This window comes from Aspergillus glaucus (genome assembly GCF_001890805.1).
Source record: "Aspergillus glaucus CBS 516.65 unplaced genomic scaffold ASPGLscaffold_30, whole genome shotgun sequence".
Taxonomy (NCBI): domain Eukaryota; kingdom Fungi; phylum Ascomycota; class Eurotiomycetes; order Eurotiales; family Aspergillaceae; genus Aspergillus; species Aspergillus glaucus.
In genome coordinates, this window is record NW_019170482.1 from 58962 (window position 1) to 81908 (window position 22947).

At 48.9% G+C, this 22947-nt stretch overlaps 13 protein-coding genes and 1 non-coding gene across 14 annotated transcripts; 7 read left to right on the plus strand and 7 right to left on the minus strand.

Annotated features, from left to right (window-relative positions):
- The first annotated feature begins 1825 nt into the window (after window positions 1-1825).
- ASPGLDRAFT_t165 lies at window positions 1826-1898 on the plus strand. Its single transcript has one exon. It is a non-coding gene; the product is annotated as a tRNA-Lys (tRNA).
- Window positions 1899-1913: 15 nt separating this feature from the next.
- Window positions 1914-4252, minus strand: ASPGLDRAFT_158861 (Zn(II)2Cys6 transcription factor). The gene is made up of 4 exons (XM_022542425.1): window positions 3533-4252; window positions 2793-3484; window positions 2578-2742; window positions 1914-2522 (listed from the first exon to the last, which is right to left on the minus strand). Exons 1-4 carry the CDS (start codon window positions 4157-4159, stop codon window positions 2132-2134), a joined length of 1875 nt encoding a protein of 624 aa, XP_022396188.1. The 5' UTR covers window positions 4160-4252; the 3' UTR covers window positions 1914-2131.
- Window positions 4253-4834: 582 nt separating this feature from the next.
- ASPGLDRAFT_158863 (putative MFS multidrug transporter) lies at window positions 4835-7103 on the minus strand. Its single transcript, XM_022542426.1, has 2 exons — window positions 5214-7103; window positions 4835-5162 (listed from the first exon to the last, which is right to left on the minus strand). Exons 1-2 carry the CDS (start codon window positions 6910-6912, stop codon window positions 5044-5046), a joined length of 1818 nt encoding a protein of 605 aa, XP_022396189.1. The 5' UTR covers window positions 6913-7103; the 3' UTR covers window positions 4835-5043.
- Window positions 7104-7900: 797 nt separating this feature from the next.
- ASPGLDRAFT_70041 (type 1 glutamine amidotransferase) lies at window positions 7901-8771 on the plus strand (the record flags this gene model as incomplete). The annotated part of the gene is made up of 3 exons (XM_022549432.1): window positions 7901-8141; window positions 8192-8418; window positions 8475-8771. 3 exons carry the CDS (start codon window positions 7901-7903, stop codon window positions 8769-8771), a joined length of 765 nt encoding a protein of 254 aa, XP_022396190.1.
- ASPGLDRAFT_1039214 (OPI10 family protein) lies at window positions 8747-9931 on the minus strand. Its single transcript, XM_022539455.1, has 2 exons — window positions 9244-9931; window positions 8747-9189 (listed from the first exon to the last, which is right to left on the minus strand). Exons 1-2 carry the CDS (start codon window positions 9741-9743, stop codon window positions 9015-9017), a joined length of 675 nt encoding a protein of 224 aa, XP_022396191.1. The 5' UTR covers window positions 9744-9931; the 3' UTR covers window positions 8747-9014.
- A 234-nt stretch (window positions 9932-10165) lies between these two features.
- On the plus strand, window positions 10166-11189 carry ASPGLDRAFT_136820 (thiamine pyrophosphokinase-related protein; the record flags this gene model as incomplete). Its single annotated transcript, XM_022541476.1, has 2 exons — window positions 10166-10206; window positions 10259-11189. 2 exons carry the CDS (start codon window positions 10166-10168, stop codon window positions 11187-11189), a joined length of 972 nt encoding a protein of 323 aa, XP_022396192.1.
- Window positions 11190-11295: 106 nt separating this feature from the next.
- Window positions 11296-11966, minus strand: ASPGLDRAFT_1039347 (DNA-directed RNA polymerase core subunit RPB8). Its single transcript, XM_022539456.1, has 3 exons — window positions 11950-11966; window positions 11562-11888; window positions 11296-11508 (listed from the first exon to the last, which is right to left on the minus strand). The coding sequence occupies exons 2-3, from the start codon at window positions 11885-11887 to the stop codon at window positions 11403-11405; spliced, it is 432 nt and encodes a 143-aa protein (XP_022396193.1). The 5' UTR covers window position 11888; window positions 11950-11966; the 3' UTR covers window positions 11296-11402.
- A 196-nt stretch (window positions 11967-12162) lies between these two features.
- ASPGLDRAFT_52540 (elongator complex protein 4) lies at window positions 12163-13772 on the plus strand. The gene is made up of 2 exons (XM_022547779.1): window positions 12163-12630; window positions 12690-13772. Exons 1-2 carry the CDS (start codon window positions 12168-12170, stop codon window positions 13394-13396), a joined length of 1170 nt encoding a protein of 389 aa, XP_022396194.1. The 5' UTR covers window positions 12163-12167; the 3' UTR covers window positions 13397-13772.
- ASPGLDRAFT_39817 (uncharacterized protein) lies at window positions 13421-13688 on the minus strand (the record flags this gene model as incomplete). Its single annotated transcript, XM_022545131.1, has 2 exons — window positions 13421-13581; window positions 13631-13688. 2 exons carry the CDS (start codon window positions 13686-13688, stop codon window positions 13421-13423), a joined length of 219 nt encoding a protein of 72 aa, XP_022396195.1.
- Window positions 13773-14251: 479 nt separating the features above from the next.
- Window positions 14252-15437, plus strand: ASPGLDRAFT_52542 (tRNA splicing endonuclease subunit SEN34). Its single transcript, XM_022547780.1, has one exon. The coding sequence runs from the start codon at window positions 14383-14385 to the stop codon at window positions 15130-15132; it is 750 nt and encodes a 249-aa protein (XP_022396196.1). The 5' UTR covers window positions 14252-14382; the 3' UTR covers window positions 15133-15437.
- Window positions 15401-16571, minus strand: ASPGLDRAFT_52543 (RNase P/RNase MRP complex subunit). Its single transcript, XM_022547781.1, has 2 exons — window positions 15998-16571; window positions 15401-15945 (listed from the first exon to the last, which is right to left on the minus strand). The coding sequence occupies exons 1-2, from the start codon at window positions 16536-16538 to the stop codon at window positions 15728-15730; spliced, it is 759 nt and encodes a 252-aa protein (XP_022396197.1). The 5' UTR covers window positions 16539-16571; the 3' UTR covers window positions 15401-15727.
- A 270-nt stretch (window positions 16572-16841) lies between these two features.
- Window positions 16842-18415, minus strand: ASPGLDRAFT_52544 (flavin adenine dinucleotide pyrophosphatase). Its single transcript, XM_022547782.1, has 3 exons — window positions 18012-18415; window positions 17754-17920; window positions 16842-17672 (listed from the first exon to the last, which is right to left on the minus strand). Exons 1-3 carry the CDS (start codon window positions 18216-18218, stop codon window positions 17051-17053), a joined length of 996 nt encoding a protein of 331 aa, XP_022396198.1. The 5' UTR covers window positions 18219-18415; the 3' UTR covers window positions 16842-17050.
- Window positions 18416-18475: 60 nt separating this feature from the next.
- On the plus strand, window positions 18476-19475 carry ASPGLDRAFT_52546 (GMF family protein). Its single transcript, XM_022547783.1, has 4 exons — window positions 18476-18505; window positions 18570-18672; window positions 18781-18911; window positions 18970-19475. Exons 1-4 carry the CDS (start codon window positions 18503-18505, stop codon window positions 19159-19161), a joined length of 429 nt encoding a protein of 142 aa, XP_022396199.1. The 5' UTR covers window positions 18476-18502; the 3' UTR covers window positions 19162-19475.
- A 1838-nt stretch (window positions 19476-21313) lies between these two features.
- Window positions 21314-22503, plus strand: ASPGLDRAFT_29766 (uncharacterized protein; the record flags this gene model as incomplete). The annotated part of the gene is made up of 4 exons (XM_022543884.1): window positions 21314-21495; window positions 21544-22122; window positions 22173-22367; window positions 22419-22503. The coding sequence occupies 4 exons, from the start codon at window positions 21314-21316 to the stop codon at window positions 22501-22503; spliced, it is 1041 nt and encodes a 346-aa protein (XP_022396200.1).
- Between the last annotated feature and the right edge of the window lie 444 nt (window positions 22504-22947).

The window sequence follows — 22947 nt, forward strand, 5'->3', positions numbered from 1 at the left end:
TTATAATTTCTCTTTGTAGATCAGACATTATGGACAAATTACGTATATTAATTTCAGGAGCATCGAGGCTCTCCAAAAAAAAAAAAAAAAAAAAAAAAAGCCATGTTGGTTGAGGATGGATCGAACGTTTGTTGGAATTAACTGAGGGGAAGCAAGGATGTTTACATTAGTAGTGTATTGGTTACACATGGGAATGATTATGGCTATAGTAACTAATCTAGGAACATAGCCAGAACATGGTGAGAAGTATGCAAGCGTCCTATATGAGCTAAAACAATGCAACACAAGTCGTCAACTTAACCCATCATGGGCCGGTGCTCCTGAGACTATGATATTTTGCCACATAACCGCCATTGCTGTTAGGTTGCTTCCTATAGGCCTTGTATTTTAGTCTACTGGGGTCTTTTATCCAGCCTACGGGACAATTCTGAAGAAGGAAAAGTCAGACTTATGTCTGACATACAGAAATATAACCAAACCACGTACATGGTATTTCCGAGGACGGGTACGTCAAAAGCATGTTGGCTGGGAAAAATTCGCGTAAGCAGAAAGAAGCGTTTATATGGTTACACATGGCAGCGCGTATTACATGGCTATAGTGAGAGAGTTAAGGTAAGGCGATGAGATAAATGATGATAGGGGACTGTATCGATGTACAGGAACGACGATCTCAAAGTAATGCCGCGAACAAGAACCAAATAAACATATGAAAAATGATATCTACCCTCCCTCCCCAGATATGCCTAGATTCACCTATCATCTTCATCATCCACAAACTCAAGCGTCGTCAACTCAAGCCCATCAATCCCCATCCATCCCCCACTTCATCGCCCCAATAATATCCGTCTCCGTAGCAGGATGATCAATACGATAAACTTCATTCTCCATATCATTCTTATCCAAGATGTAGACCTTTCCATGTGACTCAAACAAGTCCATCAAAATACCATCCCCTGCTGTGCACATAATGGGCCGGGGGTCTTTGAGGCAATACCACCCTGCCTCACGTTTGTCGATGGATAGCCAGTTGGAGCTTTTTGTCCAGCCTACGGGGCATTCCCGAAACAAGGAAAGGTTACGCTCAGGTCAGATGTATGGGAAAAGCACGTACATGGTATTTGCGGGGATAGGCACGTTGGAAAGGCATGTTGGTTGGGAAAGATGGGTAAATTGTTTGCTGAAATTGACTCATGAGGAAGCAAAAAGGTCGATTATATCATTTACATGGTTACATAGGGGAGTTCAATACCAAGCCAGACTTAAGTAAAATAACATCAACAATCATACCCAACCTCCATCAACGTAAGCTTCTCAAAATTCACATTATCCTCCCTAATCACCCTAACAATCCCCTCCTCGGATAACACCATCCCAACCTGCTCCCAGATATAATATTTCCCGCACGATTCAAACAAAACCATATAAATTCCATTCCTCCCTGTCGTGCACATAATAGGTTTGGGATCTTCGAGATCAAGTGACTGCCTTTATAGCGCCGAAGCCGTCGGGGGTTTAAACCCACTCGGTTTCGGGTAGTAGTGGGTTGCCCAGCCTGCGGATGTGGTTATTATCATCATCGTATCCTGGGAAGAGGAAGGTTAACTGAAGGAACTAGATAGACGTCTGAGTTTACTCGGTGGTCATAGTAGTTGCTATTTTACGTCGGAAAAGTGGCACGTGCGCTGGTCACGTGCCCACAAAGATCCCGGAGCGGAATATACGACGGGCTATATACTCGGTGGTCATGGACGTTGGAAAGTGGTCTATTCTATTCGTTACTATCACATGACTAAAGAGGACTAGAATGAACCAATAAAACAGCCCAGCCGGGCTAGCTCAATCGGTAGAGCGTGAGACTCTTAATCTCAAGGTTGCGGGTTCGACCCCCGCGTTCGGCTTCAACAGAAGACGATCACGATTGATCACTTTTTTTTTCTTTTTTTATTTATTTATTTTTGTTTTGGAGCCCTGGAGCTCATCCGGGCGTCTGTCGATGCACAAGTGCCGAACCAAAAAAAAGGAAAACAAATTTCTAGCTCTAGAACCAAGGAAGATGGACGAGACATAGTGGTATCATAGACAAAACAATCGCAAAACATAACGCCCTATATATATGCCCCATGTACGATGTCTAAAAGGCCCCAAATTGAAACTCATCAATAAAATGCTGCGAGTGCGGAGGGATATAAAAGTTCCGATATGGATGGTTTTCCATGGAGAAATCCGCAGTGATCATGGTAGGGTTAATCACCCCCGGCGGCATTCTGGGTTGCGCGGGATAATGTATAGTCGAATCCAGCATGGGATGCTCATTCATCAGCGAAGCGGGATTTGTAGAGGTGGGTATCTGCTGACTGGTCCAGGCCCATGCTCCCTGGAGTTCTTGTTTGATTGTATCAGATTGCCAACCGGTTTCGTTGAGCAGACGGTCGAGGATCTGTAGTGCTTCTTCCTGGGCTTCTCTTGTGGCGAGACATTCAACGGCGAAGGAGAGAAATCGGATCGCAAGGCTGGCAATACCGCTGTAGAATACAGTTAGCTTTGATTCATCACTTCGTCTTTGATCATCTGACATACCGGTCCTTGATATGCGCAACAATGCCGCAGATCTCATGCGCATGACCTTGCTGTATATTGCGCATCTCTGGACTATACTCCAATTCGAATGGATGCGTTTTACACAGCAAAAGCCGCGCGGTGAGATAGAGCAGCCGCGCGAGAATGGCCGTCTGGTTGATTAACCTATCAGGGTTGGTTAGCGACCTATAAGAGAACAGAGGGGAATTGCCTACCAAATCTCCGGAAAGGCTGATTTAGGAATACCCTGCCATGGATCGAGATGTCCAAGAGGCATCATAGACCGCGGTACAGCCTTTTCCCATTGATCACACCATTTATTGTAAATATCCCATTCCTGAAACCGCATTTCAGTCGCTCCATGGTCCATGTCTTGGAACTGTGAGCCAGACGACCGGAAATTGACCAGCTTCGCGCATATATAGACAATACGATGAGTCCACATTTCTTCGCCATTAATAGCATGGGATCGTGTTTCGTCCATATTCATGTCTATGTCCCATGTGTCGGGATCCCAGGCCAGAGACCAGTTAAAACGTAGACAGGTGAATGATTCCATCATCACGCTAAGCCAGAAACATGCTCCTCCGAGCCCGGGAGATCTTGCATCCCAGTGGCATTCTCTGATCAGAGCCCTGGCACCAGCGACATGATTTAGGCCGTGGACATCCCTTGAGGACATTACTTCGTACATTCCTAGGACAGTGGCAGTCGCGGCACAGAGAGTCGAGTCACGATCCGGATTTTGCAAATGACTGAGGAGGTCTTGGGTTGCCGCAAAGTAGAAGTACGAAGCTCTGTCTTCGCCATTCGGGGAACTCATGGGGTGGAGATGTGCTCCGCATGCCATGACGGCCTTCAGAAGCATGGGCTCATCTAGGATACGGAACGGCAGAATATGCGTAAACTAGATTGATTAGCTTACAAGATTATAACAAGGTAGCATTGAACGTACGTATTTTGACGCATCCATAGAGTCCAGCCACAGCCCAATCTCTTCTGTAAATGTCCGTACAAGATGAATCTCCTCTCGACGACTGAGAGGTCTAGAATCTGGGTTTACCATCATCTGTCTCGTCGAGGGAACGAGTGGCACTTCCTGTTCAGGAAAGACGGAGAACAACGCCTGAGGAGAGCCATTGAGCATAGCATCAATCGCTTCCAACTGCGAGGGCTCCAATGGTGAGACGAAGGAACGAGTACTCTGCAAAGGCGGACTCATAGTACCCGACAACCCAAACCCCACAGGACCTTGTTTTTCCAACGGCAGATCTAGTTCCGGGGAGGGATATCTTTCAAAACCTCCCACATACTCCGACGCAATATGCCTCGACTCATCCCGAAACATCAACCGCGTGCCCGCTTTCCGAATCGCATAGTATGGAGGCGCAACTGTCTGCGTATCTATAAAGTTAAGACGTATCCCGCGCCTGCATACCCTGTTGGACTTCCGACAATTCTGGCACTTGCCCAGTGCCTCGTCGCATTTCAGATGGCGCTCGCGACAAGTCAAGCAGCCGGTTCGAACCCTTTTCGATTTCGGAATACCTCTGCCGCTCTTCTTTTTACCAATTTTTGTCATCGTTGCGCGCGGTGTGCTGATTGTCGAGCTTGTGGGTGTCGAGGCTTGGCCATCGTCGTTCGGAGTAGGTCCGCTGTCGCTGGGTTCGGACACCAAGGTCATGGGTGTTCCCAGATCTGGTTGTAGAGATGCATGACTGCGAGTGGCACGAGTCATATCAAAGCGTGTAGAGGTCACGCAGATATTATTTGCCCGGCGATTGCCGTTGCAGAACTCGAACAAATAATGCTGCAAGGAGACCCCACAACTGAATCCATTAACCAGCACCGCAGTTCATTAGCCACCGTCCATTATCTCCTTTTAGCAGTCGTAAGATGTCTCCAAAATCTGATTATGACTCGTAGTATCAAGGCGTGCGAGAATTGTCGAGTAACGAGTGGTCGTTCCAGTCGCAATGGTTTCCGGGAGATCGGGCAATCGCAAATTACCTAGAAGAGAGCTGTCAGGAGGAACGACAATAAAAACCAAGTTAAGACTCGCGCATGAACGGACTCACCTCAGATAATCTATGAGAATGAATGTATAATGTTTTGTTCATAGAGTGAAGAGATGGTGATGGTTCTTTGAATATGAACCGATAAAAAGATGCGCGGGGACGCTTTACAGGCTAAACCAAAAAGGGATTAGTGTTTTGTCCGTTCTGTAGGGCTACTCCGTGTTATCTATGACTATTTTCTTTGAATCTTAAGAAGACACTAGACTTTTTGATTGGTAAATACACTGGGACTTCTATCTTTTCGTGATATGCCACTGTCTGGAAGCCCTGAGATATGCATATTATAGCATGGTTCGCCATTAACATGCCTCATCATCATTTTTATAAAGATACTAGTAAAAGATCAATGCTTTTATATGTCGTCAAATATTGGTTGGAAGGTGAAGCATTAAGACCTGCTCCCGAGTCGCGGCAGTCGCATCCGAACGTGCATAAGGAGCATAAGAACTCCATAAACAGCAGCGGAGACGAAGGTCACCCGAAGACTCAAACTATACGCGCTGATGACTGTGCGATTGTTAGCATGAATTCCTAGAAGTTCGACCAGTCACTACTAACCTTGTTGTTGATGCATAGGATCCAACTCTGCAATGGCTCGTACCGATTTGCGAACGAGCAGAATGACATCTTCCTTGTTTGGTCCCGTGACCATCTCCTCGAGTCGATATGTCAAGCTATTCTGGAAGATCCAGCTGCTTATCGCCACTCCCATGACCGAGCCGAGGTTTCGCCATAGACTTAGCGTCGTAGTGGCCACTGCTTGCTCTTCTTGGTCGCTTGTAGCAAGAACCCCCACCATAAACGAAGGGAATGAGAAGCCTTGGCCGAGACTGGAGAGTGAAACGCAGATCATCGCAATGATATCCGGAGTCGCAGCACCTATCGAGGCAGCCGCACAGCCACCCAGAAGGATAAGTATGTCGCCAATTATTATCGTGGGCTTCAGGCGCTTGGTGTATGTAATCAAAAAGCCGGTTGAGACGCTGGACATGGTGACTGCAAGCGTACAAGCAACCATCTTGAATCCAGACTCGGTTGGGGTGACCAGTTTAACGGCCTGGAAGTACAACGGGATGTTGAAGATCATGGTGTTGATTGAGATAGACCCAAGGAAATTCCCGAAAATGATACTTGCACGAGGCTGCTTCGATAGTAGTGAGATTGGCATAACAGCACGCTCCACACCGCGCTCGTACCTCACGAAGATTACCGCTAAGACGAAAGATAGGAGCAAGGATGAGATGATGACAGGATGAGTCCAGCTGAACACATTACCACCCAGGTTAAGCGCCATGATCAGCGACGTTACAGCAAGAACCAGAATTAACGAGCCAACCAAGTCGATGTTCTTCATCAGTTGTGACAGGGTCATCTTTTCTCGTTTCGCACTCTTCAATCCCAGACCTGCCGGTGTCGTCCACGCGGCCACGAAGAAGTACACAAAGATAAATGGCAGTTGTACGTAAAAAGCACCTCTCCATCCCACTTTGTCACATAGGTAGCCACCGAAAGCTAATCCTAAGCACCCACCTACTCCCAGAACAAGATTGATGTAAGACTGATAGACACCGCGGTACTCGAGACGGACCAAGTCACTGGAAAGGATCAATCCCAAAGCAAGCACACCACCAGCCCCAAGACCACAGAAGGCACGCGCGGCGATAAGACTGCCAATGCTCTGGGCCATTGCACACCACAGCGTAGTGAAGAAGAAGACAACGATAGAGAACAGATACACGGGTTTCCGTCCAAAGGTGTCTGAGATGCGTCCGAAGAGAGGAAGGAACGCAGTAGACGTCAAAAGGAAAGAATTTGAGAGCCACGAAGCAGAGTTGGAGGCGTGGAAGTAGGAGGTAATCACCGGATGACTCGATGCCATCAGCGTTGAATCGAAAAACGCAATTATATATCCCATCATGACCCCTCCGAAGATAAGCCAGAATCGCGCAGGCGAGACATTGATGAATCGTACTGCGTAGCCTGTGTTTTCTTTTGATTGACTATCCTCAGGACCTGCATGATCGGGAGGTGGTGGTACACTATCAAGTATACCCTGGGAAGCAGAAGTGATTCTAGAAATGTCAAGGACAGTCGCATTCTCGTCCTCGAAGGTCGATGCAATGGACAATGAGTCGCAGTGAGGACTCATCCCTACAGATCCATGGGATCCATTGTAGCGGTGGTTCTGAGTAGGAGACGTTCCAGTACTGCCTAACAGAGGAGTTGACTCATTGGCATGATCGCTATGCCCTTCCATCAGGTATTTGTTGACAATATATGAAAGAGACAAGAAAGCAGACTTGGTTCAGCAAGGAAAATAAAAGAATAGGAGAAATAGAAACGAATGTACACAACTGCAAGAAAAGGAAAGAAATCCGGTCCATCAGCAAAGGTCATTGGGAGCCTCCAGTGCTTTATACTCTCTGTATTGCTCGGGTATGGTCATGGATTACAGTGGAGTCAGCTGCAGGATGGGTACGCTACTGTAATATATCAGATCCTGTCAGTACTTTATATCTACCTGGTGATATTGACAGCACTAATTGAAACAACATTTCAAATGTTACATTTATTTACTAGACCCTCTGCTTTAACTGCGACAAATCTTGCTACTTTATAAGCTTTTTCTGAATAACTTTTGTATTTGACATCTGTATCTGGATGTACTACTTTGTATCGGATGTGACGCCGTATTACCTACCGCTCCTCGTGGGTCCGTGCCATCGTACCCAATCAGAAGTATGATTGACTCTCGATCTTTGATATCAACCAATCAGGCTTTATTTCCGGCGAACTTAGCGCGAACCGATTATCCGATACAGTATCTGTATGAAATTACTATGATCTCGTGATTGCCAGGGTACTATGAGGAATACTGGATCTTCAATCTATCTTCCTACTAAATGTTAGAGATTTTAAATTAAGCGCAAAAGTCTGAAAATTTCTCCGACTGTCTACTGTCAGGGCTAGGTTTTTTTTTTTTGTTTTTTTCTTTCTTCTTTTCTCGTTTTGATAAGGCGGTGGCGCCAGATTCAGGGCCGATAAGGAACCATGGGCGGAGTGAATCATCCACCGCTTCGCTTTATGAGTCGACTTGCCCCATCTTGGAACATGGAGATATCAAACGCATAGCATAACATCATTGAAGCTCTCCTAGACCTTTGCGTAATTTGAGGGACTCTGTATTATCAAATTATCCAATCTCACCCACTTCTCTCGTCCCTTATCAGCCCCCCATCCCCGCAATGGCTCCCCCGCTTCGAATCGCCGTACTGGAATGCGACACGCCACTAGATAACATCAACGCCAAATATGAAGGCTATGGTGGTGTTTTTAAAGAGCTCTTCAGAGAGAGCGCCAAACGCTTAGGGCATCCAGAGAAACTAGACCCGGACACTGGTTTTGAGATCTCGCGATGGGATATCGTGGACGGAGACAAGTACCCCAACTTGGATGAGGTTGATGCTCTTGTTTTGACTGGGTCGAGTATGTAGTCCTTCAGGGCCTTTAGAAAGCTAAATTATAACTTCTGGCAGAGCATAACTCCTTCGAAGACCAACCTTGGATCCTGAGATTAGTCGAATACACAAAGAAAGCCATCGGACACCCCCGCGTGCGGATCCTAGGTATCTGCTTCGGCCACCAAATCGTCGGACGTGCTCTTGGGGTGAAAGTCGGTCGAAGTGATGCCGGCTGGGAAATTGCAGTGTGCGATATGGATCTAACAGAACAAGGGAAGAAGCTGTTTGGAAAGGACAAGCTCGTACGTTGCACGTGCATACCCAATATTCTCTACAATTGCTAACGATTGATCTACAGCACATTCAACAAATGCACCAGGATATTGTCTACGAATACCCGGCCAATGTTACACCGCTTGGCTCGTCTCCTCGTTGCGCTGTGCAGGGCATGTACCTGCCCGGGAAATTTATTACTGTCCAAGGACATCCGGAGTTTACTGGGTACATAGTCACTGAGATTATCAGTACACGGTCAAAATTGGGTATATTCTCTAAGGAGGTGTCTGAGGATGCCTTGGACAGGGCTGTCGTTGAGCACGACGGTCTTGCGATTGGGACGGTGTTCCTTAATTTCTTGCTGGAGGACAGGGAGTAAACATGATTTTATGAAACTACTATAAGTTTGTATATATCTAACTATAGAGGTTTTTGATTATAGAGGAACAGAGGGTTTGTTTTGCTCTTGAGATCGTCATCGTTATTAAAGATATTTACTTGCAACTGTATATAGCGAGCCTCTGGTATACTAACAACTTCCAACAAGAACCATTATATCTCCAGCAACATGCTCAGCAAATTCGCCCTGTCGTCCTCTCATATAGACCAGAAAAAGCGACAATCACCCCTGAGCATTCGGATCCTCCTTCTCCAAAAACGACGGATCCATCTCCACCCTCCTCTCAAACTTAGTCCACCAATCCCGAAAGCTTTTCAACGTCACAACCTCCTCCCCCTTATGATTAGGATCCGGCGCCGCAAAACTCGCCAGAAAATTAAACGCATTACCAATAATCCTCTGCGCAAGCACCTTCGTCGAAACCTCCTTCCTCTGCCTCTTCTCAGGCGACTGTTGCACAAGATCCGTCGACGCCCCAGCAGCCGCCGGCTTCTCAGCCTCTAATTGCGCCAGCTGCGGCGCAACAGTCTGAACGGGCTCGATCGAAATTCCCAACGTCACCATACCTCCCGGCGACACGCCGCCGGAGAGGTTGCTTGCGCCTTCGTCTAGCATTTCATCTTGGTCTTCGGCTTCTGAACGCTGCGGTGTGGATGGTGTTTCGCCGGGGCGGACTTTGAATACTGCGGATGGTTTCTCATTGGCTAGTGCGCCTATGAAGCGGAATGCTGGGCCGTTGGGGGAGGGTGTTTGCTCTGGTAATTGGATGTAGATTGCGGCTGCTGTGTCTTGCGGGAGGACGGTGCCGGGGAGGAAGAATACGACGACGTCCGTGAACGAGGGCGTAAGGGGGAATGTGAAAGCAAACTTGGTAGGCTGGCCGTTTGGTTGGCCGTCGACGGCGACTATGTTGGTCAGACAAGGTCTGCCTGGAATGATGACGGAGAACATGGCGGAGTAATATTGTAACTCGTAAACACGTTAGTCGCTGAGCACCGTCTGACAATTATATTATCTGGTTATAGTGTTGGTAGGGAAGGTATTTGCTATCGGATTGAGCAGGGCGTAATTTGCATCTTCCAGGGATTATGGCTGTCTAGTTGACAGTTTGCGATGGCAGCAACCGGAATTTTCCAGGCGCGCGCATTCTATGATGGAACCTCAAAGAAATGCGCAGTGACGAAATGCGGTGCCCTTATCGATAAGGGTTATTTTATCGCTGCGCATAGCCGTGTTCGTGTACGGTACAGCCCAGCCCCCCCCCCCCCCCCAAATAAGATATCTCGAAGAGCCTTAAATCCAAGTATATAACTTCACTTTCTTTCTTTCTTGTCAATTGTTTTGGCATACACAATCTATAAGCAACCGACACAATGACAAAATCATACCTCGACCTCGTCAACGAATGCGACAGGTAACATTCTCCTCTCCGCTCCAGCAGCCAAGACACTTCTAACCATCAATAGATTCCCATACTACCACGACGACCCCACATTCTACATATCCCACCTCCAGAACTACCACTTCTTCAAAGTCACCGGCTGTCCCTCCATTCTAGGCTACATCTGTAACTCCGTAGTCGAGAAGTTTCCCTGGCCCGAAGACTGCTGGTCCATCGACTCCGCCAACCGAACTGTCACGCTCGTTACAGCTCCCGGTGCAACCCCCAGCCAGCGCAGCGAACTCGTCGCAAAGACCCTCGCGGAAGCAGTGAAGCGCAATACCTTTGAAATCCTGAACGGATGGCGTGATGAGTTATACCCCGTCTACGGTCCGAAGGGGGAGTTCTTGCTTGAGTTGGAGCGCAGCGCGAGTCCGCTTTTCGGGATCGTTTCGTACGGTGTGCACGTCACTTGCTATGTGGATGATGCGGATGGGATACGGATCTGGGTGCCTAGAAGGTCGAAGACGAAGCAGACGTATCCTGGGATGTTGGATAATACTGTTGCTGGTGGGATGAGTACCGGGGAGAGGCCGTCGGAGTGTGTTGTTCGGGAGGCTATGGAGGAGGCGTCTTTGCCTGAGGATGTGGTTAAGGCTAATGCGGTTCCGACTGGGTGCATTACATACCTCTACGTGCGGGGTGAGAATGCCGGAGGGGAGACGGGCCTTTTGCAGCCGGAGGTTGAGTATGTTTATGATATCCCGCTGGACGCCAGTGTCGTTCCTAAGCCTTGCGATAGCGAGGTGGAGGCGTTTCACCTGTTCACAGTTGAGGAGACGAAGCAGGCTTTGGCGAATGGGGAGTTCAAGCCCAATTGTTCCATGGTCCTGGTTGACTTCTTCCTAAGACATGGTATCATTACTCCGGAGAACGAGCCTGATTTCCTGGAGATCTCGGCGCGATTGCACCGTCGTCTTGAGTTTCCCACCGCATCGCATGCTTTGGCGAACTAGACCATGGACCATGAAAGAAAAGGAGCATGCACAGAACGATATACATATTTGATGATCTATTGATATACCCAATTACCAATCTAACGCCGGCGCTCCAGAAATGTCTCAACTAAATACACCCGACTTTTGTTCGGATAACAATGCATCAACTGTAGATAGCATAGCGGTATTTGCATCAATCACGAGATAAGAAAATAAAACGAAGCGATCCTCTCATTTCTTCAAAAGCAGGTACACGTAGTCAACTCTGAGAGGGGCAAGCTTCTTGTAAGGTCCCTCAAGGTAAAGCAGGAGTCCACCAAAGGAGATAAAAACAGCCCTACACCCAATTAGCCAGTACTCAATAGCCTATAGTTGTAAGTGACTCCTTACATGTTCCCCTGAGAACTCCCCTCCTCAAACCGGTAAGCCTTCCCATGGCAAACATAATCATAATCATTCGCCAGCGTCTGCTCGCCCATACCAACCTCTCTCCAAGAGGCTTTGCTATCCTCCTTTCCGTCGAGCGACAGTGTCGACGCTAGTGCCATGGAGAGCGACTCTCCGACCGTGCAGGGGTACAGCTCGGTGTTGACATCGAGCGTGAAGGTTGTGAAGGAGTCGGACGAGGTGCAGGTCAGGCGAGAGACGCGGTCGTATTTTTGCGAGTTGATCGCGGTGATCGTGAAGGTGTCTTCGAAGAGGAGCGGGTCAGACATGGTGGCGATTGCTATTTGTTAACGGAAAGGAACGAGTTCAAGTGAAAATCGAGAGATAGAATACTGGGGTGATTGTCTGCCCTTAATGGCACGAGGCGAGCTGGTTCGTAAAAGCAAAATCGGCTTCAAGTCGAGTTCCGGCGGTGGAAGCTTTTTTCTGCTCGACTTTTCGTGCTACCGCCGCTTTTAGCGGAAAGCGGTAGGAACTGAGCCATGCCCCGCCGCTGCAAATAATCTTCACTGACCCTTGAGAACACCAGATCTCGATTATCATACGAAAATGTCCTTTCGCAAGCGGAATATTGGGCTATCGACTGGCCCGGGTCAGGGACCTGCCGCCAATTCCCCTGCGCAAACCGCTGCCGTCACCGACTCGAGCCCTGGGATCCGTCCCTCTCCCGATGATGGCAGACCAACGACGTCTACGGGTACACTGTCGCTGGACAATCTTTTAGCAGGACATGGGGGGCTTCCTATTGGGAAGATGCTGTTTATTGAAGAGAATGGGACTACGGACTTTGCGGGCGCATTGCTACGATACTATGCTGCCGAAGGAGTAGTGCAGGACCAAAAGGTTCATGTCATTGGAGTGCCAGAGCAATGGGGAAGGAGTCTTCCTGGTTTAATAGGCTCTGCCGAAGCTGGTGACGAGAAGCCGGATAGGCGGAAGAGCGAGCGTATGAAAATTGCCTGGCGATATGAGCGTCTGGGAGAGTTTGGCGCAGGAGTTGCAGGATCGCGAGGTGAGTAATACATCTGTCCAAACACATCCTATTGGGAACAATTGCGCTGATTATCATAGCCCCCGCGGCACCTGAACAGAACCAGAGCACGGACGGAAACCAGGTGAAACCAGCATTCTGTCATGCATTCGACCTCACGAAACGCCTCACCCATCCCTCCATTGCGAAAATGAACTTTATCCCGTTCGCACCCACGAGAGAGCCATTCTTCACTTCTATTTATAAGCGACTTCAAAGCGCCATTGCATCGAGCCCTCCGAACACCGTGCACCGCATCGTCATCCCGTCCTTGCTTAGTCCCACCATGTACCCTCCGGAAGTCAGTCAGCCAGACAATGTTCTCCCGTTCCTTCACTCCCTCAGAGCTCTTTTGAATACCCCAAACGCACGCATCACAGCCATTATCACAGTCCCCCTGTCACTTTTCCCCCGCGAGTCAGGCCTCGTACGATGGATGGAGCTGATCGGCGATGGTGTTATCGAACTGTGTCCTTTCCCTCACTCCGCTGATGCGCTGGCGACATCGGGAGCGGCAACTTCTGGAGAAGAGCCACCCCAGGGCATGCTGAAGACACATCGATTGCCGGTGCTGCACGAACGTGGTGGTGGTAGTGACCAGAATATCGGGCAGGATTGGGCGTTCAACCTGAGCAGACGGAAGTTCGAGATTAAACCCTTCAGTTTACCGCCGGATGAGGGCGACAAGGAAGCTCAAGGCGGAGCAGCTGCGGGCGGAATGCCTAAGAAGGAGGATTTGGAATTCTAGAGTGATAATCGAATTGGAGGTAGATTATTCTTCATGGTTCGAGTCTTCGAGCATATCCTGCAGCTCGATCTGTTCAGACATGGCCCCGCCCGTTTGCGCCATTGTCCGGAGATAACTCCGTCCAAATGCGGGTCTTGTCGACTCATCTTCAAAATGACGGCGCAAGCGAAAAAAGGCAAACCATGCTTCAAGGTGTCAGCAAATGCGGCGCGGCACAGACAGAAGATGACCCACCTAAAACGAGGAGGAGAGGTGAAAAGAACACGAGGAATAGCAGGATGAAAAAGTTCATTGCGGCGCTTGGTGACAGACGTCAGGTATAAATAGACAGACCAAAGAGATATGTTACTGTCAAGAATATGCGGTTATCAGTCCGATTGAATTGTTTTTGGCGGATCAAGTAGCGGTTGTGGTTTCTCCGGGTCGCAGGAGTGAGTACTCCCAAACGAGATTAGCGCGGCTCGTCAGAGTATTTCCCACCAACTTTTTTCTCCGTCGACATTCTTTCTCTTCTCCCTCAACACAGAGCTCTGGTTTTGCTGGACAAATCCCAGAGTTATGATCTTTTGCTCTTTCTAATGGTAAGTAAAAGAACGTTATATGTTTATTTCTTTTGCTCGCATGATTATACATCTACTATAATCTGTCAATCCCCTGAAGCTCGCTATATATCTCTATAAAATTGAGCACCTGTGATTGAGAAACGTATTGAGAATGACTTGCTATTTCTTGTTTCTACTGCTACGATCCATTGACTTTTCATGGACTTGAGCTAACTGGCCATCTGTTAGCAGTGTATATTTGAGACTCGTGTCAGCTAGAAAATGGACACCGACCCGGCTCTCCCTATACCGATCTCTTACATATCCGGTAGTTACTATCTCTTCTCAATTGATGCAGTTACATATCTGAGACGCGAACACCATATCTGTGGCGTTCTGATTGGAACCCTCCCGCAAATCCCGCAACAAAATGTCTTCCTGGCCATGCCCCTGCAGTTGATGCCAGAAGAGGCACGGCTGCTGGTGGACAAGGGTGTAGCTTGCATTGTAGACGAGGTAAAGGCACACAAGGACGGCATGACTTCCATCATGGAGGAGGATCGGAAACGGTATCTCCAGGATTTAGAAGCTGAAGGGCTGCAGGCCATGCGACTGCAGAACCGCCGCAAAGAGCAACTGCGGGAAGAAGCTTTAAAAAATCTAGATGCGAAGAAGGCGGCCAAGACGTCTAAGAAATCTGCGCAGAAGCAAGTTGTTGCGGATAATGCTGCCGGTGATGATCCCGCACTGGAGCTGTTCGCGGGTGGTGAACAGGCCCAAGATGCCGGTCCGCAACGCCCGACTCCGTCTGAAACAGCGATGGCTGTCACTCCTTCGACGTCGTACCCGCCGATGCCATCTAGACCTGCATCTGATCAGATCCTGCCGTCACCTGAAGTCCCGTCCTCTTATCCTCTGTTCGCGCATCTGCACTCCAAGGGCTATTTCCTTTCGCCTGGACTCCGGTTCGGATGTCAGTATCTCGCATATCCGGGTGATCCGCTACGGTTCCACTCTCACTTCCTGGTTGTGTCTGCTGAATGGGATGAAGAAATCAACTTAATGGACATCATTGCTGGCGGTCGACTGGGCACTGGTGTGAAGAAGGGATTCCTCGTTGGCGGAGCTGAACAGACTGGTCCTGGTTCCGAGGATAGTGTCAGGACGTTCAGTGTTGAGTGGGCGGGAATGTGATGCTATGCTTTTCTGCTCATAGATTCTCAACATATCTGCTTATTGCAGCAATACGCCGCGGCCATTCCCAAGTCGCACTCGAGGCTATGCGCTTGTGAAAATGTTCTAGCGCGATTGATTTGTGGGGATGGACTACTTCGTTAACCATCTATTACGCCGGATGGGCTCGCGCTTGGGCAAGCACAAACAGGATGAATGTTCAACATCATCAGTACCGGAAGACGACGCAACTCGCATAAGAGCTAAACAATGTCGTCGAGATGCAAGTTACTGCAAATCCATGAAATTAGATACCCGTGAATGACACATTATGATCTATCAGTCAAGTTCTATTTACATTGGCGTAACTCGTTCCGTAGATTCCAACCGTTCCAATTCCTGTAGTCGCGTTCTGTCGCATTCAGTTCCAGGCGCAATTCGTCCCGCAGCAGAGCTCAGCTAGCAGTTTATACCACTGACGGGTGAGCATTCTCCAAAACTGACAGGCATAGGCATCATATCATGCCATCAGATAGCCCATTCCATGCGCCTTGTCATTCACGTACTCCACAGAGTTTGATGTATCCAACAAATCCATTAAATCCAACCCATCGAATCACAGATACTCGACATTCCTCCACTTGAACTTCTTATGCGCCCTATCAACAGCCCGATTCTGGAACTGATTCCCATGGATCTCAAACACCAGCTCCTTCGCTTCAGATTGTTTCTGCTCATCCTCCTTCATCTCCGTATCCGCGTCTGCACCTGCATCTGTCTCTGGCTTCGGTAACGGCACGCGAAAGCGAATAATCGTCTTTTCCTTGGGAATTGCTGCAACCATTAGCATAACCTCCCTCAACACCACAGTGTAGGGAAAACGCACTCTTAACCTCATCTCTCTCCGTAACAACCACAAACGTAAACTTCGTATCCCTTACCACAACCCCCCTAATCCCAACCCTCCCCGCACACCCACTCCTCACAACCTCAATCTCCGCGCCATGAAAATCAGCACTAACAAGCTTACTCCCATGCGACAGCGCCGTAACCATCCCCCCTCCCTGCCCCGTACTCCCATCACTCCTCAAATCAAGCACCTCCTGCATATACCGCACCCAAAGCGCATGTAACCCTTTGAAGATTTCATACTTCGCCTCGCCATCCGCTAGCTCATGTATTCCAGAGGCGCGCTTTTCTTTCGCGGAGAGGGGTTTGGGGCGCTGGTGGCGTAGGAAGTATTCTTTTTTGCGGAGGCGGTGGTGGCGCCGGCGGGAGCGGTTGTCTGATGCGGACGGGGAGGTTGGGCGGAGGTAGAGCGGTTTTTGCTTTATGCGGTCGGTGAAGAGGGTTTCGGTGGTTTGGGGGGAGTGGGCACGGGAGAGGAGGGTTTGGGCGATGTGTTGTTTTGGGAGTGGGGTTGTCATTTTGGTTGTTTGGGTTGGTTAAAAGGATGGTAGGGGAAGAAGTTGGTGATGGATGGAAAAAATGGTGATAAGCTTATCGGTGGGTCCGCGTGGTATCGAGACATGTTTTTATGTCTACCAACGAGGATACCTTACATGAAAAGAGTAACAAGTTTGTAGGGTTTAGAAGGTATAGGCGGAAATTCACTAAATGCATCAATTGATAAATCATGACGTTTTCCACGGTTCCATCTCAATTGAGATTCATACCCATCCTTACTGCACTGCAGAATATATCGCATTGCCTTGTGGCATGAGTGAACCTGTTTAACTGTCAATTGCAATGATATGAACCTATCGAATATATAAAACAGGGATTCATGTACTTGGCTTGACATCTGAGGTCCAAAAAGCAGCTATCCACGCCAATCATCTGACTATATGTAGTCTATATACATAATCAAGTTTCAATACACAGCAAAATATGAACATAACAAAATTTGAAACAGTTCCGGCACATGCTAAAGAGCTTTTTATTTTTCATGGTCCGAAGGGGGATCCAATTCATCTTCCCGGCTAACCTTGCGGCCGTGGACATTGTGCTCGACTTCCGGCACCAGCGTCTCCATGAAATGCTTGTTACCGCCAACCAAAGTGACGGTGTTCCGCTTCTTCTCCCAACGGGGGTAACTACCCACCTTGACGCCGTGCGGGTTAGCCCGTCTGGCAAGCTCTGTCAGGTATGGCGCAATGGCACTCTCAGGGAGCGGTGTGCTAAAGAGGAAGCGGAAGATACCCTTGCCCTCAGGGTTCGTCAAGCGCGGCAACAGATTGGGCTTGAGATACTCGAGCAATCGCTCGAACAGACGCGGCACACCAGGGAGAATATGGATGTTTCCGTTAACCACCGCAATGGGAACCCACATGTCATTCGCAACGAAGATGGCCTGCTGCTCTTCGGGGACCGTCGGGTCATGCGGCAGTTCGACCATGCGCAATTTCGCAGCGAGCCCCGGGGATGGCTTCTCCCAGTCGAAATGGGGCTGCATGGGATGGGGTCTGGCGAGCTGCTTCATCCGTTGGAAGGCTGGTTGGTGTAGTTTCAACTTCAGGCCAAAGGCTTTGGCTATCGACTCATAGGTTATATCGTCGTGGCTTTTTTCGTGGTGGAAACACTTGGATCAGCTTCCCTCCCATGGTTGTGATTTGTTTGTCTGAAAGGGAGGGGATACGGACGTTGGCCCAATTCCTCCACTAGTCACGACAAAGTCATAGCTGTTGCTCATGCGACGGACGGCCTCGACGATTTCGCTCTCATCATCGGCGATGACTTCGATGCGCTTTAACTGGATTCCGAGTTGGAAGCAGTATTTGGCGAAGTAAGCGGAGTTGGTGTCGATGGTCTAATGAGGATGCACGAGTCAATCTCTGGTTCAACCGGCGCGCCACTCGGGAACGCTCCAATCCTAATTCCGCAAATATCCAGGGACTCACCTTTCCACCAAGAACCTCGTCACCGATAATCAAACAAGCCGCAGTGTGTATTGTCTTTGAGGCATTCGCTATGGCGGATGATGTCATCGTGGACGGAGTGCGATGGTGCAATGGAGATAGCGACGGTGCGGGATTCGTGACGACCGGGGTAAAAGCGAGCGATGGGCGGGATAAATGGCGGGTGAGTTGGCTGAGACGGGCGAACATGAAGGGATAGAATTGGGAGTATATGAAGAAAGAATGGAAGAGAAAGAAAAAGGACGAGAGAGGATTTGGATGGTGGAGAGAATGGGGCATTTGAAGGTCCTGCGGGGTGGGGAAGGGAGCTCGATTCCACCTGTTCTCATTTTTCTTGGTCTTCTACAACTCCCTGTCCTCATCCGGATATATCTCATCTCTTCATTTTTGATTACTATCTTACTTATTCAACTTCTATTCTATATAATAACATTTCTTGAATTAGACGCTGGTCGTTTTTGGCTTTCTCCAACATGGTGAGTTGCCCCGCATCTGCGGCGCGCTGCAGAGACAAGACTGACCGGGGTATACCGGCAACAGGCTTCGGAATCGCGTTTATATTCTTTCTCCCCGGAGACCAAAGACAAGCTGCGCAAGTTTCGGTTGGGAACATCGAGAGCAAAGGATCCGCAGGCTATCATCTGTATGGGCTTCATCTCCTAAATGAACATCGAAAAAGCAAAAGCAACCACGATAAGCCAATCGACGGCGACGCAAGGAATGTGAGAACACCGTATTAACAACCGGATAGATGTGATTGATTCGAAGAACCAAGAGATCCGCCCCGACGATGATCAAATCTACTCAAAAATGGAAGATGTGGCCGATGAGCTCCCCGAGTCGTCTCCGCGGTTTATCCTCCTCAGTTACCCGCTGACCTTGGTGCGCATCCGTTCATTCCTTCTCGTATCTGGGGGTGCCGATACTAACTAGTGCGCAGGGATCCGGTCGACTTTCGGTCCCGTACGTCCTCCTCTACTACCTCCCCGAGAACTGTAACCCGTCGCTGCGGATGCTTTACGCCGGGGCGGTGGAATTGATGCGCAGTACGGCTGAGGTGAACCGGGTTCTGGAGGTGCATGAGGAGGATGATATCATTTCAATCGAGTCGAGACTCCAGGGGGACGATTAGTAGCTTATCGGGGTCCTCGTATAGCAGGGATGTTACTTGTCCGATGCGTGTTGCTGGGAATTGCTGGATGTGAGCAGGTGGCTTAATCGATACCAGAATATTGGATTTGAATTCTTGGGCGGCGTATTAGATACGCATGCCTGAAATCAGGATCATGGCAACCTGGGCAGAGACTAGAAATTGGGCGTATGGTGTGATTAGGTTAGATGGTGTCAATCATCGCGTCAGTTAGCCATTTATCCACAAGGACTCGCACCCTACGGACTTATCCTAGGCTGAGAACAGATCTCTGGGAGCTAATCGGGGAACATGGATAGAGCATTATTAACCTCCAACTCCAGAGTAAGCTCCGTAGTCTAGTCCCTATATTCAGGAACGCGGTTTCATTAGAATAGACTTTGTGGCACGGCAGAGTAGAACGAGGTCAATTCACTCGCTTCTTCCTTCTATATTAAGATTCTTATCATGAGCACGGAATGATTATACATAGTAGAAACTCGTATCTCTTCATACTTCATATGATAATGTACCCATCAGTACTAATATGTCTCGTACAATACCCCTGTAATACCCATACACTCCACAGTGGGCCAATCATGAATCCCAGTGAGCAAGTGGATCCATCAGCCGCTGCCACGACGGGACCGGAATTCCCCCTCTTATTTTGTTTTTAGCGAATGAAACTCCTGTTCATCCGGTATGGCCATCGATAACTTTGTTTATGGTGATCAGGAGTCTTTGAATATAGTACTCTGTATAGTGGTATATCATTATTATGGATAGGAGTACAATATTACTCCGAATTAAAGGAGTCCCCTGTACAGAGAGTTTACTTAGCGGATAATATTTTACCACCGTATCCTAGTCAGCACAATGCCTGGCTTGACCCAGTGATCTGGCACAGCACTGACCACTGCACTGCAGCGCCGCTGTACCAACCAGTCCACCTAGACTGTACGGAGTAGTTGTATAGAGCGCTATCTATCCCACTCACGCCGTAGAAAATTTCCCGTCCCGTGGGCGGCTATCTGAAACAGGACCAGAATAGCAATGGAAGGAACTGAGTCAGTCCAGACAAAGTTAATGAAGTGAAACTGTTGTAGCGATTCAGATGGCTATTATTTGAGTATACTTGTATGTACTTGCACTGTATTTGTGCATAGGAGTAGTTACTGCTCGGTATATACATAGTACAGAGCACATTGTCAGTCAGGGATAATCCGATTGTCTGATCGAACATCAGTCTACTTGGATAGCACAAACTCTGAATAATTAAGCCCAAAGTTCGTCCGCCGGGGCACTTCCAAAAATGGACTAGTGTCACCCCGTCAGCGCCCGCTTCGGCCCTTCGGCAGCGAAACCTTGGTTCCGGTAACGCACGGGCCTGTGTGACTGCTTACGGTATTTCGTACGGTACTCGTAATTACTGCTGCCCCTGCTCTTCACCCCAGAAATTATGATTTTATTTTCTGCCAAAAGTATTCTCTCTTGCTATGCTATGAGCCTTATTACGTCGTCTTTTTTTATTTTTTATTTTTGAAAATTATTTTTTATTATCATAATTATTTGCCAGGCTAAACTTATTTATCATTAGGCTTTCTTTTCTCCTCTCTGTTTCTTCTTTCTCTTTCTCCTGCTTTTCTCTCTCTTTTTTCTCCCACTAATCTACCAACGACGTCCCAACCCCCAGCGTCGGGTCAGTCAGTGAACAGGTCACTTTTCACTGCTGCATTGTGTGCCCGACTGTTGCATCCTCACATCTTCACAGCCAATAGCCTCTCAATTTGCAGACGGACTGGGCGTCTACACAAAACAACATTAACATCCCAGTCCCCTCACCGTCTTGTCGGGTCCCAAGTCTGTGGTTGTCGGTACTGCCGCCCGTGTTCCCGTCAATCTCCTTGCGCCTGATCTATCACCATCCATTCATCGTCGTCCACATCCACCACTGCCTATTATCATCCGCAGCTGTCGTCTTATCTGCGTCTATCTCTACTTTTCTCGTATTTGATATTTCTCCGGTCGGTATTTGATCGGGATTCCCGAGTCGGTTGTATGTTGAGAAACGAGGCTTGACAAACCATCGACACGATATCGTCGATTTAAAGGAACTGAAGGAGTGAAGAATATTCGATAAGGAACGAAAAGGAAAATGTCGACTCAGGAAAATCAGGACAAGCCTGAGGGCCTGTCCAAGTATATCAAGCGTATGAGGACCGTTTTGAAGAAAGGTTCCACCAAGTCCTCTATCTCCAGCATGAAGGACATCACCGGCGAGGCTAGCACTGGCACTCCTGCCCAGGTTATCAAGGCTCCCTTTGACAATGTTGAAGCGTATGTCTTTTCCAATTCTTTATCCTGACGTATAGCTAACAATACCAGCCCAATCGAACCACACCCCAACCCCGAAGAACTCTCCACCAAGATCCAAGAACCGACCGTGGTCTCCCACTGGAGCGCCGTCCAACAAGCCAAAGCCCAAGCCCTCTTCGCCAAATACGGCCTCTCCCTCGAACCCGGCGAATGGAAATCCCCGAGCGACATGACCGTCCAACGAGTCACCAAGCCGATCCGCATGCGCGTCCGCCGCACCTGTCACCGCTGCCAGACCACCTTCGGTCCCGACAGAGTCTGCGTCAACTGCCAGCACACCCGCTGCAAGAAATGCCCCCGTTACCCGGCGCCGAAGAGCAAGCCCACCGAGCCGGAGCAGGGTGCTGTCAGGGCGCTGCTGGAGGAGAAGAAGGCGAGAGATGCTCGGCCGGTTGAATTGCCGCGGACGACTCGGAAGGCGGAGCTTACGATTCCGTCGCGGAGTGGTGGGCAGGATTTGGTTCAGAGACCGGTTCGGCAGCGCGTGAGACGGACTTGTCATAAGTGTGAGAGTTTGTTTCCGACGGAGGATGCGACCGAGTGTATCAATTGTGGACATTTGAGGTGCAAGATATGTCCTCGCGATCCGTACGTACAATCTCTACGATCATTGATGGACGTTGCTAACCAGATATCAGACCCAAACTACGCAAATGGCCCGACGGATACCCAGGAGACGTCGAACCACCTATCGATATACCCCAGCGAACCTGGCGAAAGCCTCGCCAGCGAGTCCGCTACACCTGTCACGTATGCACCACGCTGTATCGAGCTGGAGAACGAAACTGTTCCAGTTGTGGCCAGGAAAGGGGACCATCCACGATACGGGATCCGTACGTACACCTTACTCTAGGGAATTGAAAACAGTTGCTAACGACGAATAGACCCAAGAAAATCAAACCGGAATTCGATCCGGAGGTTGTGATGCGCGTTCAAGAGCGATTGGCGCAGATGAATATTGGTGCTTAACGCGGTAGTAGTTTTGTCCTATGTTTTAGGATATGGTCATTCGTTATCCTACTCCTTTTTTTTTTTTTTTTTTTTCCTTTCCATCATGATTATGAATACACGCATTTCTCAGTAGTACAACCACAGTCTCCCAACCGTTAGAATAACCTACGAATCCCACCACCCGGATCCATCCTGAACGATACCCGAGAGTCATGTACATTATGATCGCCCGTCATACCCGTAGCCAACCTCCTCCCGAGTCTCCATACAAGCACAAGTCCTCCGTACATACGTACACCCAGCACAGACACGGACTTAAACCAACCCACCGTGCGAAAACACCCACCCCAACACAACACAATCCTTGTCTCCGTCTCCGTGTCTGCCGACTCGGCCGACGGATGTCACGGACCGGTCCCAGTATGGAACCCGCGGGCCACTGGTCCTGAGCCCGGATTGGTT